General features: G+C 37.2%; 1 protein-coding gene across 50 annotated transcripts in view; it reads right to left on the bottom strand.

Moving 5' to 3' along the window:
- Positions 1-19,026, bottom strand: part of RBFOX1 (RNA binding fox-1 homolog 1) — a 1,150,782-nt gene that overhangs the window by 16,716 nt on the left and 1,115,040 nt on the right. For all 50 annotated transcript variants that reach the window (XM_074553000.1, XM_074553022.1, XM_074553010.1 and 47 more), the window contains one exon: positions 13,091-13,155. In XM_074553000.1, the coding sequence (XP_074409101.1) occupies positions 13,091-13,155 (65 nt within the window). The remainder of the gene's footprint in view (positions 1-13,090; positions 13,156-19,026) is intronic.

Consider the following 19,026-nt stretch of genomic DNA (forward strand, 5'->3'; position numbering starts at 1 on the left):
TCCTTCAGAATGAAAAATGTTATTTAAACTGCTCTGAAATCTTACTCTTTTTTAACCAAGTTTTTGCTAATTGCTGGGAAAAAAACTAATTGAAAAAAATTAAATAAACCCAAAGTGATATCTATTTAAAATAACAACTACTATAAACATCTCTTGTTATACTGCTTCATAGGAAGGAAATGTTTTGCTTTTATAAAATGAATTTCACAACCCCACACATAACTTTTAAAAGTATGAAGTTACATATTGGTCAGCATAGCAACTGTGAGAATGAAAAGCCTTGAGGATGGAGTCCAATAAGCCAGTTCAATATTTTATAACTAATTAGGTGTTATTTGTAGCAATTCCTGGAAATTCTTAAGCACTTTGATGGCTTTAATGCTCTTACACTGGCGAGATTTATTTAGCTAAATTCCATAGTGTTATTTACATAGACCCAGAGGGGAAATTGCTCATCAGAGGCATCCCAGATATCCCAGCTGATGGCTACAGCAAGGGTTAATGCTCTGTGTGTAGCTGATGGCTACAGCAAGGGTTAATGCTCTGTGTGGGCAGCCCCAGAGCCTGCAGAAGGAGCCCTTAGGAGTGAAGCTGGCTCTGTGGGGCACCAATCCCTCCTGTCCTAAAGCAGGAGGGGAGCAGAGATGCCAAAGGACACCTGACCTTGCCCAGTCCCCTGCAAACGTGCAGTGTTCCCTTTAAAGGGCAATTATCTGCACCAGCGCTGTCGAGCATATAAGGCTTGAAAATCTCACAAGGAAGATATGATGAAAATTCATGGTGCATTTTAGGCTGGTTTAGTGTTCCTCATCACTGCTGCACTTTAAATGATTCAAAAAGGTGCAGGAATTGTAAGCGGACCCAACTTTATTATACAATAAGCCCTGCTCAATTAAGATAGAGAATCACTTCCATAATTTAATTTGTGTATTAACAGTGAAAGTATAGGACCAAATTTTCACTGTTCACTGGTTAATACTTCAGATGTAAAAGAACATAGATTCAAATAAAAGAATTTTTTTTTAAAATAAAATTTTAGAAGTTTTTACTGGCTGTGAGATCAAAAAAATAAAAAATAAAAAAATCAAAAAACGAAACAAACCTGAAAGGATAACATGATAAATACATTGACCTGAACGTTGGGTATATCCAACCTGCCAGACCCTCACACCCTGGGCTCAGTGCAATGCTTTTAAGTGCAGGAGTGGCACCTTTTGGCAGTCTGAGCTCTCTGATGTCTCCCAGACAGTGTGGGGCAGCAATCTGTGCTGCTGGGACTCCAAATGCCTGGGTTCCATCGCAGCAGCTCCTTCCCAAGGGCAAACTCTGCATACTACTGCTTCTCTCAAGCCCATAGATCAGGTTTTATCTCTTCTAGCAAATTGAAAACTAACTCATGTTTTACCAGTATGGTAATAAAGATGGTTTTAAATTTTGAAAAAAAAAATGTTTAAACATTTGATATATATCCTGAATTCAAACAAGAACAGAAGGGGAAGACAACAGAAGTACTATTAAGTGATTTAGATGTGCTTTCTTCCTTTGGGGTAGTTATTGAACCTGCATCACACCATCTTCAAAGGTTTGAATATGTTGTAATTTCCTCTGCTCCATTCCCTGTAGTCCCTTTGGCAGTAACAAATGTGTGCCCCCAGGGCCCCACATCTGACAGAATCCTCCCTCTCTTGGCACCTGCTCTTTTTATCCAGGAGACCTTTTCCATTACCAATACATTACATGCTTGCTTTCTCTCTTCTTGAAAGTGTTTGGTGAAAACATGCCATACTATAGAATAAAGATTTTATATATATTGAGGGGTTTAAATTCTTTAATCACTGGAGCCTAAGCCTTGTCCTTTCTATGGCAGTCTAATATACACAAGCACTTGTGTGAAGAAATACCTGACCCATAAGTGATCTGCCCACTTTACTAATGGAAAAATCAGAATCTGGAAGATAAGAAGAGATTCAGAGAATGGGTCTCAGACAGTTTTATTTAATGATTTGGGGGATGTAACTATCACAAAACAATTCCAACCTAAGTTCAGAATAAGCTACTACCCTGAGTGCTTCCTCTAAAAGTTTCCATGGAGTCATCCCACCCTGGGGAAGGAGGAGCTACTCTGTGTCTGCACCAGACCCCACTCTTTGAAAAGCACCAGCTTCCCACCCCCTTTCTCTCCTGCAGTCACTGGCCCTGCTGCTCCCAGGTGTTCAGAGCTCCCAGATGTCTGGAAATTTATAAAATTACATCATTAGTGGTCAAAAACCTGTGCAAGACACACGGGGCCAGTGAGTGTCCTGTGTGCTCTCTCATCTCCCTAAAATGCTGTACGGCACTAGGACTTCTCACCAGTGTTTCACACAGCGCACGATTGAGAGCAAAACTTTTGCACACATCTAATTTCACCCATGACTCCCTGAAGTTTCCAATCCCTCCTCCTCAGCACACACAGCTTCCTTAAAATGGAATACTAGAGGTCAAATGGGATTTTAAGAGATTAATCACACTGGCTCTAGGATATCTGAAATGTAAAAGAAATTATAATCTACTAACATACAATGATTATTCTTCATAGACCTGAATTCCTGGGCTTTGCTGACAAATTTAACAAAACTAGAAATAATTTTGCCTAACACAAGTTCAGACCCCCACCCAAAAATACAGCAACTGCTGAAAACAGTGCAGAGCCCAGAACATTAAAATTTAGGATGAAGGCAAACACAATATTGAGCAGAAGTTACAGTGGGAAGGTTTAAATTATATTTAATCAGTTGACTTCTCCTGGTAGGACCACCATGGGATTGACAAACAAAGGCAGTATTTAGAACTCAGGGATCAGAATTTCAGCTGGTAAAATTGCTGCAGCTTAACCAAAAGCACTGACTTCCCTTCCTGGAGCTGCTCCACACCATATTCCCCAAGGATCCCATGCAGCAAGGGTTTTTCCCAGCAGTTCTATGTGGTACATCTGTATATTTCTCCATTATATTATTTAAGCTATTATAGATTTCCTTTGTGCTCTAAATGTTAAGACTTTGCTGCTTTTGTGAGGACTCTGATGTTGAGGGCTTTTTCACTATGAATTTCAATATAGCTGACTGCTGGCTCCTTGAATGGTTTCTGCAACATTCAGGGATGGACGAAGTTCCCCTTTATAATCATTGTATGAAGTCCTTCCCAACTCTTTCCTGCTGGTGCCTTAAATTTAAATATCAAGGCAATCAAAGAATTTAAACGTTTTAATATTAGCATAATAACTATAATTAGAAGGTTGATTTTGCTATTATCATGCTTTATATTCCCATTACTGTAAGATCAAAGTACAATACTGCACCCATAGCATTTGAATCAACACAAAGACAACTAAACAACTTCACAGCCATACCTAGAAGATATATTGAATAAAATAAGAATAGAACTATAAATAATTCATGTGGTATCAAGCTTCAACAACACTAAGAGTAACTTGTTTGACCTGATGTGCACTAGGAAGGTTATTAGACTAATTTCTTCAACGTCAGGTTCTTGTTCTCTGCAGAATTTCTTGTTCAACCTAACCAACGATGATGCCAAGACAGAGAGGAAGATGTGGATATTTGGATTTCACTGAGGTCCTCTGCTTTTTCCTTGAGTGATGCTTTCCTCATCACAACACAATGCTCCCCTACATCCATTATTCCTGACCATTTCTTTCCTGAAATTTTACGGCAGGCCTTGGAAGCAGATAAAGGAAAACCCTGACTCAAAGAACCAAGTGCAGCTATTTCTGTAACTGCTGCTGCACAGCAAACACTAAAGCTCATCAGCTCTTCCATCTGCCTGGGCTCAGGTGCCACTGCAGAAGGTGCTGTGTCCCCCTCACCTCCGCAGGTGTCCCAGGGTGTCTGAAATGGCCCTACAGCCCTGATCGAGGAGCTCAGCACAGCCCTTCACTGCCCTGCCACATCCATCACTCTGCATTGCTCTCAGCTCCGTCCTCTTTGTGCTCAGTACAGGACATTTCTGTGTGCTTTAGCCAATGACAGGATGTCTCTACCAAAATGCAGTGCCAAAGGCAGCAGGAGAGAGAAAAGAAACAAAATCTCTCATTAAGTTTTGTCCTGCTACCAATCACACAACTTCTTGACAAGAAATAATTTTTTTTGATACCAAAAAGTACTTTTGCAATTGCAAAAAAATATGAAAATAAAAAAATAAGCCCCCAGCTCACCTAGAAACCAATGGAAATGTGCATCCCCAAGCCCAGTGATATGCCTGAATTATTTCCTTTACTCAGAGAGAAAAAACAAACAACCAAGCCAAAAATCTAAAGGGATTAAAAATACCTAAGGGGAAAAATGGTCAACAGAAGGTGCTTTCTCATAATTTGTATTCTTATCTCAGGCTTTCCCCAGCAGATGGGCAGGCCTTTTTATTTTAGCCCTGGTGTAGAACTAGCTAAACAGCCCACTCAGATTCTGGAACAGAGATTCCTTTTCGCACAGTCCAACAGTGCTGCACAGCAGATTGGAGCAATGTCCACCCTGCAGCCAGGGTGGATACAATAATTCTGCCATGGCAGTGGCTTGGATGCAAACATCCCCTTCTCTGTCCTTCCATCAGCCTCCAGTATAAAGAAAATTTCTACCAAACACATGCAACCTTTCAACTTAGTACTGTTGTAAAAAAAAGCAAACCCTTATTTTTAATATATCGCCACAATGTGGACAACTTCTTGCATCAAAACCAGTGGGAAAATCTGTAGGTCTCTCAACTTTCATATTTTAGATCTACAAATTTTATTTCCTGATTTTTTTTATTTTTTTTTTTAATCACAGCTATACTAATAGACATGGATCTAACTCATATCACCGGCTGCATCAGTGGAATTTTCTGATGTATGATCATTCAATATATTATACCTAGTATGAAATGATTTGTTATTAATGATACAATACACAGAGTCCAAAGATTAATATTATTCTGCTAAAGGAACATATTATTTTTAAGCAAATCTGCACATTTTAAAGTAAAATCTAAACCTAAGAGGTGAAATTCTGAATACCACACAGCATTCTGTACCAGAATTCATACCAATCTCAGTGGCAGAACTGCTCTAAAATTATTGTCCTTTTAGTGTGATTAACATAGTCTAGGCACTTAAATTAAATACTTGAGGAAGTAGTGCAGTAATTCTATTTCAGAAGTGCTCCATGTCAGCAACATAAATCGATGTCATTATGATCCAGGACTGCTAAATTAGGGCTATATTTGAAGTCTTAATATTTATATTTGAAAAATTTGTTTATTACTGTATTTTGGACATATTATTTATTCTCTTTAGGGCAAAGAGGATTTTAAAGTCAGCCTTGCATAAATAATTAGTATTTTATTAACTAAAATACATGAAAAATATAAATTTATTTAATTGGGGGATTTGTTCTTTTTGTATATCATGACATTCTTAACATAATGCCTCAAAAACATACTTTATATTTGTTTCTGATTTCATAGCAATTATTACAGTTTACTAGTAGACACCATTTTATCCACTATAACTTTTCTAACATACAGGGGTATAATTATAAACTTCAGCAACTATGAATAAAAATTCTTTTTCTTTACATAATATTAAGCTTGGAATAACTTTACAATTTAGTTGACAGGATAATTTTTTTTTCCTTTTTTAACTGAAATACCATATACATGAAAACCTTGCCAGGATTATCTAAGAATTCATTCCAGAAAAACAAAATTAACTTTAGAAGCTAGTACATGTTTGGTTTACACAAATCTTTACTTTATTTTTTTTTCTTTTACTGCATGCTTATTAAACACCCTACAGCAATTTTCACTAAAAATTTGTTTAGGATACATGGATAAACATTTTATTCCCACTCCTGCAGCATTCTTACAATCTCATGTTTGCCTTAGGTGGGTTCCTAGAGTATCAGCAGCTTGACAAGCCCAAAGGAATATGAGAAAAAAATCTATTAAATACCTAATCAAATGTTTTAGGCTCCTCAGAGGTGTGAAATGCTACAGTAAAAACATGCAAGAAAGTAAATTTCTTTATTAATTTAATCACCATTGTTATTTAAAGTTTGTTCTTCTAATACTTCGCCACCTTGCCAGAGCACACAGCAAATGATACTAACCCATACAGACTCTATCCATGGCATCCCAGTTTTATCAATAACATTTTATTCCTTTATTCTCTCTCTTCCTCTTGCACAGTGCTCTTAATTCCTCCTTGGTTTTAAAGCGCTCAGGTTGACAACACGTGGAGCACGTTCTAATCTGCCTCTTTGTGGTCTATCAAGGCAATGATCTGAGAACTGAGCAGTGTGTAATTAGCCACTGACATGTCCAAAGGAGCTGTTAGGGTCTATCCTGTCACAGGCAGTGACCCAATGGACTGTAACAGTTTTGGTCTGCTGGAGCAGGAATCAATGTTTTAGTAACTCCCCAACTCCGTATTTATCCACTCTGCTGGGTACAACGCTGAAAAAATTTAAAGTAGCACTTTCTTCCAATATCCTCTAAGAGCAAAGTTTTTAGAAGCTAGTAATGAGATAATTCCTACTTTAAAAATGTTAACCAGTCTTTTCCCTTCCCTCCTTCCTTGAGAAAAGGTATGAAAATCCATCTAATGAATATATTCATAACGACAGTATTTACTATGAGCTTCTACATTAGATAAGGAACTCCCAAATTAAAAGTCAGGCTACATAACCAGACATAGGCTGGAGAGATAAACTGAGAGAAAATACTGAAACTAAAGATGTAAATTCAGAATAGGTGCACTGATTCTATTTTATTTATTTTGGAACTTGGTGAGCATTTAACAGCTCTCCCTATGTTCAAGAAGAACCTGGCAGCAAAAGTGCTGAGCACCTTAAGCTTTGAGCACATCAGGAAGACAGGTATGGAAATCTGGGCTTTAGTCTACCTCTACCTTCTCTCCCAGCTTTTTCTTCATGATTTCCAGTATGGATGTCACAGAAATAGCCAAGTCTTTCCCTGTCCATGGGGATTCCTAAAATATCCCTTGATACTGCAGTGAGTGAGAATGGAGATTAAAAGTAAGAGAAGTAGAAGCAGGGTATGAATGAAGGCAGCTCTGACATGACAAAAGTTTAATAGTTGGTGTTTGCCATAATTCTGGGCAGTAGCACTAAGCTTTTTCACTACTGTATCCCCTCAGTTTTGAACTGGGCGAGGAGCTTTAGCACTTCCCTGGATATATTACATGAATAGTCAAAGTACACACAGGTGAATCAAGCCTTCAGAGTACCAGCAAACAGGTTAATTCCAACCAGAAGAGAAATGTATTCGAACATCAAAACAGCTTCCTAGAACTGGTAGAAGATTATGTTTTTAGGAAATATAATTGTTTAAAATGTTTTCCTATATGTGACTCACTGAGTCTCCCCCAAAAATGTCGTATCTGCAATATTTTAGAATGAGCCATGCTTCAATTATTGGAAAGTACCCTATGCAACATATTTTCATTTCAGGAAATTCCTGTCAAAATGTACTACATGAAAGTCCCTGCTCATGGAATTTCAAACGCTTTGATGATTTTTTTTGTCCCTATAACAGTTTCTTTATTCATATTCACCCACTTGTACTTTCTAACTCTTCACAGAAAGGTAGTGTTATGGTTACACTATGAGTCATACACTCCAGTCATCCCCAAAACTCTGAATGACCTGGGATGAAAATGGATTATGAAATACTGACATGACTCCAGTGATCCTCTAGTTTGCCAGAGATCACACAGGCATAAAGTTCTAACAGGTAGATGGCCAAACCCACTACCTCTCTGTAACAGCCAAGCCAGTAATTTGATTTTTATTTGTAATAATAGGGAATAAAGAAGTTTTAACTACCATACAGGACTGTCCAGGAAAAAAAAAAAAAAAGACAAAAAACAACTAGACCAATAAAGCATCACCACATCAAACCTAAGCAGAAGAAGTGGTAAATATCATCTCTGTTGCTTTTAGAAAAGCTAAGCACAACCTCTGTAGCCAGTCATGGTGCTAACTGAACCTTTTCATTGTCAAAATCTGAATAACCTACAATATTTCTCCTTATGGATCACCCCCCAAACTTTCCATTTAAGATTCCACTGGGATAGCAAAATACACAAATGTTGGAAGGTTCCAGATGGAAGTTGAAAAGTTACCACTATATTCTAATTTTTTTTGATCTTTCAACCTGACTCCTTTAGAAACTGAAACTGTGTAGAGAAGCTCTTTGTCCTTAATCTAAGAAGGCACAAGCATGAAACGAATGAGGTACTAGATTTTAAAACATTTATGCTTCTGTAAAATTATTTAATGGAAAACTAAATTCTAGCTCAAGATGCTATTATATTTTATATGCAATCAAAACCTTAATTTTTAGTATATATCTCTAGTAATCTTAAACAAGAGAAAATAATTTGAATAAAAATATAGTGATTTGCATTGTTTAATCATAAAAGAGAAGATTATATAGTCCACAACATAATAAAAATCCCCCTCAGCTATAGAAGGTCACAATTTATATTTAGTGTTTTTTTTACTCTTCATTCTAAATTTTCCCTCTTTAATGAGCATGTTTACTATTAAATCAAATCTGTATCTATTCTATTTTAGGATAATCTGAGCACAAATATCAAGTCTTACTCTCACCTACTTGCCCAAAGAGAACTGGAAAATATATTAAAGTATTTTTGTAGACACTACTGCTTTAAAAAAAATGAATGCTTCACATAGACATGTTAAAAATGTAAACTATTTAGAATATCAGGATTTTATCAGGAGTAAGATTTAAGATCTGGAAGATACCTAACTTCCATACGACAAAACCTTCTCTCTCAAATTTCACAAAACTCTAGGTATAACCACAGAACATATAACACAAATTGATAGTGGGAGAAAAAAAATAATAAAACAAAACATATATTTTACTAGAAAGTGTTATGTGCAAAATATTTTGGAATATGCCTTATTTTATTTAACAAAAAAAAAAAAAAAGCTTCCAGTGATGAGGGAATTAATCCAGACAACAAAGAGGTCAGTGGGAATGTCCCCACAGTCTGGAGTGAGGTTGAAATTGGGTGTTACAGAAGGGGGTGGTGCTCAGAGCAGCACCCTCTGTGTGTGAGTGTGTGTGTGATGGATGGGAGCGTGTGTGTATATATGGATACAGCACATCCATGTATAAACACACCTGGCCCTGCCTGGGGACAGCAAGCAGCACAGGCTGGGCTCTGCCTCTCAGCCAGGGCTGCTCCCTCCTGCCAGGGCTCTGCTCCCTGCGCTCCCAGACACGTTTTGCACAAACACCGCTGCCAACGTTCGTACGCGCCAAAAAAGGAACATTGCCCTCACTCCCATCGAAGGTGCAAGAATCAAATCATAAAACACAAAACCAATAGCCAATCAATGTGAATAAGTCTGCCCATAGGCTTAATTCAAGCAAGCCATTCACTGAGCTATGTGATGGATCTGTCAAATCCAGTACAGCATTACAGACATACCAGCAACACCAAGTGAACATGCAATGACAAAATGACAATACGCCCCACTGCCATGCTCCGACTCCTTCTACCTCAGGAATACAAAACTGGATGACCTTGCTAGTTTCTCTTACTTCAGACTTGGACAGATATCTAACAACTTATTTAAATTTATTTTTTTAAATATTCCATGAAAGATGAATAAGAGCTGTACAAACGTTTTATTGAGATCTGATTTAGTGTCTTTTGCGCATCCTTACAATTATATTTTTTCCAAATATGCTCAGTTTAGAGAGTTTGCCAGGCAAGTTCCAGACTGATGAAGAATGAATTTAGACCAATAGGTTCCCTTTTAGAACTTATACTAATTGGAAAACTTATCAGAAATATTTCAAGTCTTGGCAAATTAAACAAAAATTTTTTGGATCCATTTCTGCAAAGACCTTCAAAACTGCGCATGCAATTTAATATATGATAGATCACACAATATAAAAATTGAAATCAGAATTTATATCCAGTGATTCTATTGCTTCATAAATAAAACAAAATGTACCTGTTTCTTTGTTGTTTTTGTTTTGTGATCCTAAAAAATGACTGGAGAGATCTGCCAGGCCTATCCCTGTTGTGAAATTGGGTTTAGGAGTACATGATCTGTCTTGACAAATACTTTGGGGTTTGCATTGATTGGTTTAATGGTATTTCCTTGCCACCTGATTCTCCCCTGTATATCTATTCCTCGCTTATTTCCAGCAACATTTCCAACTGTGACAAACAAGGATACCATTGCATTTCTTCAAACAGAGCCCTCTCACACTGATCATTATCAATTGACTTGGGTTATTGATTCTGCAGTCCCAAATCTTTCCGTTAACCTTTATTTTTAATTTACCAAAACATGTCTCCAATCTAAAGATTTCCTCTTTCCATCTCCTGAATTAAGAAGCTTTTCAAATATGGAACACTGCAATTTATACTGGATATGAGTGGTGAAAAAAAAATAAAGCTTTCCTTATTTTTAAAGTAGTATTTGCATTACATGTCACTGCTTCAGTGGTACTCAATTTCTTTGGGCATCATTTTTACACAAACAGTAAGTGCAGTTCATGTGTAATTAAATTAAATAGGGGCTCATATGAACACTAAATAAGTGTATAAGGAGCTGTGGAATCTTCAGTGTTGTGAGAGGAGAGCAGATGATAATTACACTAAGAAGAGCAGATACAAGCAATGGCACTGAAGTATACTTCAGCACCTTCAACATTAATAATTTAACAAAAGTAGCTAAATTAAGTTAATTTTAAAATGAACAAAAAGTTAATCAAATTAAACAAACTGTAGTTGTGAATAATCAGAGGTATCCATGTTTGCACATAGTTTCCCACATGCAAAGAAATGTTTGAGCAGATTATTTTTTTCGTTCTCGATGCTAGTTTTGGGATTCTCTCATAAAGAAATTCAGTTATGAGATTTGTAATTAAGACAAGAAACCATATTCATTTGGGGGAAGCAGATCGAAGATGAGGGTTAACCGCATTTAAAAAGAAAAATAAATTTAAAAAATCCAAAAGATATAAAATTCATTTAAGATATTTAAAATTATACAAGCAAAGACAGGTTATTGCAATTCTAATTATACACAAAGTGTATCTGAAAATTAGACAATATTTTTCAAAAAAATAATTAAGGATTGTAACAACTACATTACTACTGAAGTCATCTCCAGCTTTCTTTACAGCATTTAAGAGCACTATCTTCCTAAACAAATCCTTTACCATTTTGGCAGCATAATTCTTTGTGATGTTGACTCTCTGCCCATAGCAGAACATGTGACCAACTGATATTTTATCTTTCAGCCTTTCATCTGCTTTATGAGAAGGTAACATCAATTCATAATTAAAGCATTTAAAATTCAGCTTGATATTGTTCAGTTTCTCTGTGTAATGCATAGGTTTAATTAATAGAAATAAACAGCCTATTAAATGATCCAGGGACACCTGAGAGATAGCTGGCAAAACCTGGCTCACCACAGGAGGTTATTTAGAATTTTGTCCTTTGTGTTTAGTAGGCTTTCAGAAGCAGGAGTTGTTTTGCATTACAGAAAAGCTCACATAAAACCCTAGAGCTGCAACATGCTAACAGACCTTTGTGGAAATGAAATGAAACTACTGAGGAGCATTTCACCTGTGCAGGTTCCCCTAAGTAGAAATAGAACATTGCCAACAAAGTGCACACAGCACAGATCTAGTTGATATCACTGACCCAAAATCAATAAAAAGTAGCTTGCTTACCTGTCTGACACAGCATGCCTCAGCCATACATGCAAATTACTTTATTCACATAACTTTAAAAAAATATATCTTCATTACCCGGAATAAGCACTTGAAAGGCAAATATGCATGCATAGCATTGTAACATTCATACCATGGGACTTGGTTCTAAAAATACAGAATCCATGAACAGCGCTTCAATCTAAGAAATTGTGCACTAGAATTTCTTAATCTCTTGATTTCTTTAAGAAACATTTGTAGCACTGTCTAATTTATCATTTAAAGATTTTTTTTCAATATGTATTTAAGGATTAAGAAATTATTTCCATGATTCCATGGGAAAATTTTCTTGTATCAGGTACTGAGAAGTGTGACCTTACTTCTCATTGCCTTCATGAAGCAAATTATTTGTGTGTCTCTGCCACCAAATACATTCTCCCTTTACAAGGGAACATTCCTCAAGGACTTGAAAAATACTAAAAAGAGAAGAGATTTTAAGGGTGCAGTTTATGAGGAAAATTTAGGATAATCCTCCTTCTCATTACAAAATCATGTCCACACACTGCAAAGACTTAATTTTATGCACTTTGATAAAATCCAGTTCCTACTGAAGTCAACAGCAATGTAGGCATTGACTTCTAAGGAATTCCAACATCATCTTCCAAGAAGGCACACAAATATATGTGACATTACTCTTAGTTACAAAAGTTAAGTCTTTGAACGTGCAGATTTTAATGATCTTCCATTCCTGATATTGTTTCCATGGAATGTGGTTTACATTTTGAGGATAAAAATACAGAGCAAAAGAAAATTTTTATGGTTTTTTTTTCAAGTCTTGAAAAAAAATCAAATGCCTGTGAAAAAAGCAAATGGAAAAAAAATGCTATTTTTCACTGGATAGTTCAAGCTTAGACACAGTTCATTCTCAATTTCCACTGACAAAAACAATGTCAATGACAATTGAGGGCACTCAATAGGTTCAAGGTTCTAAATCAACTGAAATAATACTCCTAAGACAAATAATGATCCTTTGTAGCAGACCATCATGAATCTGTACATTTATTTATCTGCATTGTACAAGGGTCACGGATGTTAACTGGATGATCTACAGCTTGGGAATGTGCACATCTCATGCCTGATTCTCAATTAAAGGCCTAAAGCCTCTCAATTTATGGCTATTCATGGATTATAATAAAACAGCCTGCTTTAGAGATCACAATTATCTGCAGAGCAACAAGACAGTTATGAGACTTCAACAAGGCAAATTTATAGAATCAACTTCAACTTCCACTGGTCGAATATTAGTGAGCAGGAAAGGAGCTCTTACCTGTCACTGTAGGCAGCTGCAGTGGCAGTGGCAGGCTGGGCATACCGGTAGGCAGCATAACCACCCTGAAACACAAACTCACGCTCTAACTGCATTGCCATGGCACCTTCCAGCACATTTTGCAACATTTCACAACGATTGAAAGAGTAAAGTCATGCTGCAGTTTGGTTAAATGCATAGGGAATACCGCAGTGAAATGGTAAGGAAAATATTTCGGTGAATCGTGAAGCAAAATGGAGCACCACAAAATTTTTTTAAGTTTTGTCCCAGAGATCAGGAGAAAGCAATGAACTCCATTGATCAGCTTTTTTGTAAGACATTACTGGATTCTTCTCCAACTTTTTAAACAGTAATTGTTTGTATGAACAAATTGTATGTATATTCACAAAGCTGTGCTAAACTTAAAAGACAAACTCAGCTAATAATCAATTCTTCTTTTGTACAAAATATGATTTACCATGCCTGGTTAATTAAACCTATGAATTTGTGCACTCAATTAACACTTAATGTTACATAGGTTTCCAATTTAAACATAAAATTATAATGAAGAAGCAAAATTCTCTTCCATGAATTAACATTCAGTTGTATGTAACAGTAATTCCAGCTGTTCAATTAAGCAAACAGGACAAACAAACACACATTGGAAAGGAATTGAGTGCAGCGATGCATTGATTATCAAACTGTGAAAACAGCAGAGCTTCCTGTTCAATGGACCACGGTGTTATATCAACCATTTCCAAATGATCTCAGCATGCCAATTAACAGCCCCAGCCCAGCCCTGCTGATAACACAAACACGATTTACGTCCCAATTAGAATTCTCCCCCCAGCACCCTCTGGGACAGGGGCTGCTGTGGTGCCTGACCCACCCAACCCCTCCCTAACAAAGAGCTGAATAAGACAGTATCAGCTCACTCAGCTTTGAATAAAATTCACTCTTTTGCTGAAGTGTTTGCCTTAATGGATTGGTTCTTTTCTATTTTTTTTTTTTTTTGAAGGCTGCATTCACCCCAGATATTGTGCTGAAGCAGGAAGAATAGGCCACGATGTGCAAACCTTCACTGTAACAGTAGAACAATTTTACTGCAGTAACTTTTGTGGATTTTCTGGTTTGATTTTGCAAATAAAAATTTGCTCTTTTCAGCAAAGCAATCTGAACTACTCTTACAAGCTATTTCCCCTTCTACCACTTTGCTTGGCAGAACGGCTTTCATCCCTAACCCATGTAAACCTTTGTGGGTTTGAAGATTTCAAGCAGGCTGGGTTTGGAAATCAATCGTTCAGCTGACAATGCCACATCACCCTAAGAATAAACACAAGTTTTACATACACTGACAGCTCATTTGAAACTCCAGGCTTTGAATTATCAGCTTATTTGAAGATTATTCTTTCTGATTTTTTTTTTAAGTGCTCACACAGACAACAGGACGTGTCCCTCCCTGCTCCTGGCCAGCAGCAATCATGCCACACAGGCCCTGGGATCAGGCGGGAATGAGCATCTCCTAAACCCCCTCATGCTCTCTTGTGCTCCTCTGTGCACACACAGAGGCAGTGAGACAAAAACACCTTCTCATTTCAGATAATTTCATTTTTATAACCCAGCAGAAGGCTATCACTGTCAAAAATGTACAACAGGCCCAAATGCTGCAGGTATGTACACACAGGCCTTTGGATATCAAATAATGTCACCAGCTACAAACTGAGCCTGAGAGGAGGGAAATTCAAACTGCACAGTTGGGCTGGCCTCTGTAAAAGTGAGAGAACTGAGAGATGTTCCAAATTTATCTGTTCTCCCATCCTCATTTTTGAGGGCTAAATATTGGGATGGCCTACCCAGGGAGGGGGTGAGGTCACCATCCCTGGATGCCTTTAAAAAAGGCCTGGAAGTGGCAATGGTGCCAGGGTTTAGTTGGGGTGTTGGGGCTGGGTTGGACTCGATCTTGAAGGTCTCTTCCAACTCAGTGATTCTGTGGAACATGACACCTCTCCCCACCCCTTTTTTTTCCTCTTTTTTCCCTGAGTGCTGATATGATGAAGATACTGAACTTGATTTCATTATCCAGTCTGGCCTTGTGTAGCATATCTGAAGTCTGACACGGTTCTGTTCACCAGAGTGTCCAACTCTTTGTTTGTCCTGCTGTCTGCTCCTAAAACCCCTGATTCCAAAGTGAGAGCCACTCGAAGTGAATCCAGCTCCACACACACCAGCCCCTACCACAGCATGGAACTGAGACCAGGCCACCATGAGCAATTCAGAATAGGAGAAAAATGAAACAAGCTGTTCCTACAGCAGCTGCTCTAAAATCTGCTGGGCTCTGTGAGGACTGGTTTCCTTTCCTTAATTTAACTATCAGTAAAAATTGGTCAGTGTGTGATCAGAGAACCTTTCCAGCTCCCTAAACACAAGAGCTACATTCCTTTTATGCTTATATTTTGATTTGCTTTCAAAGAATTTCTGCTGAACAATGAAGCTCGACTCCGAACTTTATTAAGATGTTTTGGATTCAGCAATCAGTCTGACATTTATGGGAGCCCTGGCAAGAATGAGTATAAAGCAATACAAATAAAAAGAGATTGAACGCATTGAATTTGCCTGCATTCTCTGGAGAACTAAAATAGCAGGATGTATTTGGGTATCAGGGAAAACCAAATTCCCTACCATCCCACGTCATGAATTCATAATTTAAAAATAAACTATCATAAATTACACATTAAAATACGCTTAAGTAAATTATTTTTATGGGGCTTGTGTTCTGCAGTTTTGGTGTTGTACCAAGTTTTCTCATTGTTTTACTTCAATTACTTCAGGTGATTGTTGATTACTGCAGGAAGAAAACACTTGGAGGTACACTTTCCCCTGGAAATTGGGGTGGGATTCCAGTTCAAACCCCTGAACTCAACTTCTCTAACAAGATCTATTTCACAATTATTCTCTAATTTTGAACTTGGCTGATACTTTAGGTGGAGAATACACCAGTAATCTTCACTACATCTCTGGAGTAACATTATATAATTATCCTCATGCCTTAGACTATATTGAAAAATAAAATACTCAAAACAAAACTATGCAATAATTACATTTTTAAAATTAACAATTTTCAGTGTCTAAGTATTAGAAATGTTTCAGGAATTATTTTTTTCCTCTTAAATTAATATCCGGGCAGAAAGTACCTGACTTTGGATTATTATTTTGAAAATAATAAATTCAGACGCCATAATGAAAAAATGTTTACTGCCTTATCTGTGCCCCCATATTTGCTTCTTGCAGAACAATGATAAAACAGTGTTACAGCAGCTTAAGTAGTTTTAAAAATTAACAATACTATCACTATCTATGACTGTGACTGAACCTGGAAAATAAAATGCAGCTGGTGGACTATTTTTTGCCATTTGCTCACACAGAATCCATTTTATCACCTATTTATTTGAGTATCACTATGATTTGACATGAGCCTACATCCAGCATGGTGAGGTTTTCCATCAGTGGAAAGTTACCCCATAGCTGTGGTAACTTATTGCCACACACAGGCTCCTGCAACACTGCTCCATAAAGAAACAGAAATTGAATGATTTCAATGAAGAAGGAAGGATGTAAGGAAGGAATTTAGGCAAATTCCCCAGAGCAATTCATTAGAATTTCCCTCTCAATGTTTTCTACATCTCTGGCTCAGGCAAACAGAAAAAGAGCAGTGAGATCTGTCAGAGATCGACTGGTGATTTTTATAGGGAAAACTTAATCAATTTTAGAAGGAAATCACACACATGTTGAATAAGATATGATAAAATGCAAATGAACAGAAAATTAAATACAACTGAATTTTTAAATAAAGTGTGTGCATCTGCAGTAAGGCTCATTTCCACAAAAGCTTATCCAGACAGAATCTAGACATTACAAAACCATATATACATGTGTGCACCTCCTCAAAAAATCGCCAAATCACATTTTTCTCATGCTCTCAGATATAATGAACCACAAAGTGACTCTAAATGATGAATATTTTTCCTATTATCTACATATTTAATATTTCATATGAATTTTGAGAGTTAATTTTACTCAATTTATACTTCCTATACTTTCTTGCACTCAAGGATCTCTCAGAGTATTTTGTGAACATAAATTAATCAAGGTTCCAAACCTCCTCTAGTATTGAGAATTAGACCTGCCTTATTAACTACAAATAGAAGAATGGTATTAAAAATTATGTGAATTAAACTCAGAGCTGCAGAATATAGAAAGTGTCAGTTCATTTTCCTCCACTCACATGCTATTGAGATTTAAACAGCACTTGTTGGGGCCACTGAGTATAACTTTGACTGAAAGAATTAAAAATAAATAAACAATCCACCTCCAATTTGTGCTGGCTCAAACTGTGAACCTGACCTGTGTGCAAGGTTTTGGTTATTTCTATATATTTGTGTTCCCAGAGGCAGCTGCTGCCTCAGAAAAAAACTCTTGGTAAAATATCCAGGCACCACCTGCACTAATCCCGGCCAAATAAATCACCAGCATTGCTCTGGTACCTTTGTGAATGTGCTTTTAACTTCACAAATAAAGATGAGATCAAAAGACATTTCATCCCTACCTAGCCAAACTTTTAAAAAGCCATCATGGAGTGTTCCAGCACACAGAGCAGAGCAAAGAACAACCCACTCCTCCCTGGGGACCCTTTTGCCCTTGGCAAAGTAATTTCTCCTCTTCTTGCTCTGCTTCTGTGAGTCACAGGGAATGGAATGGCACACCCTTCCACTGGCAGACACAAAAAATCCTTGGTTCTCAAAAGCAAACCTTCAGTGCTATCTGCAAATCCTTGTTTTTCACCCTCAGAACAGTGCCCTTCAGGGGACCAGGTGGCTTCCAGGGACTCCACCTGGGGTCAGGGGAATGCTGCTTGGATAATTACCTCTGCTTTTCCATCCCCAACTGCATCCTGGCTTTGAGCTAAAGGTGATGGCAATAGCTATTAGGAAATAGTCTCATTCCATACTCCATAACTATTAGGAAATAGTCTCATTCCATACTCCTGACCATAAAAATCCGCCTTATCCTTGCACAGCAGCTCAAAAAACAACATTAAAAAATTAGAACGTATGCATGTATATTTTACCATGGATTCTCTCCAGCTGCAGTACCATCTGCAGGTGCAGAACCCTGGGAAGTTTAGAAAACCTTGTTGTGAGCAGTGAGACTGACCAATGGCCATGGTTAAACCATTGCTGGCGGCTTCCAGAGCTGGTGGGGACAGGGTGTGCAAGGCTCTCATTTTCTGAGCCTTCCCACATTTTAGGTGTGGATTGATGACTGACATATTCTGAAAACATTCTTTATGACAATGGTAATAAAAAAAAAGGAACAGATTTAAGATAAAGCAGAGCTATTATTCTAACTGCCTGTTTCTGAGACTGTTACTATTTTTTGCTTCATTTTGTGGAGTGTATTTTCTTATTTTCACAGGTGTCAATCTTCATCTAAGAACTTCTATATTTGCTGGCAGGCAACTTTAATTCTCTTTTAATGACTTTTTCTCTTAGTGAATCAATACTTAATTTTAAAAGGTCTTCCTTACTTCCTAATAATCTCCTTTATTTTTCCTACTCAAAGGCACATTTTAAAGGGAATTCAATAGCTCAGCTATTTCAGAAGGATTATTACATTCCATATAGAATTATATTAAATATAGAATATATTATATTACATCTGGAATCATAGCTGTTGATTTTTCACTTTAGACTGTACTTCCCACCTATTTTTATATTCCTAATCTTTTCTATTCCACGGGTTAGTATTGAGCAGTTCTGGATATTTGCTGTTCTTGGTTCATCCTGCAGTTTTTACCCAACCAATGTTTTCATGTCTACCCTCCCTCCCTTGCCCTAAATCTGTTGTTTCTCTCACCAGAGGCTCTGTTGATCCCAAATTCTGCACAGAATAGCAGAGTC

This window comes from Zonotrichia albicollis, chromosome 16, assembly GCF_047830755.1.
Source record: "Zonotrichia albicollis isolate bZonAlb1 chromosome 16, bZonAlb1.hap1, whole genome shotgun sequence".
NCBI classification, from domain to species: Eukaryota; Metazoa; Chordata; class Aves; order Passeriformes; family Passerellidae; genus Zonotrichia; species Zonotrichia albicollis.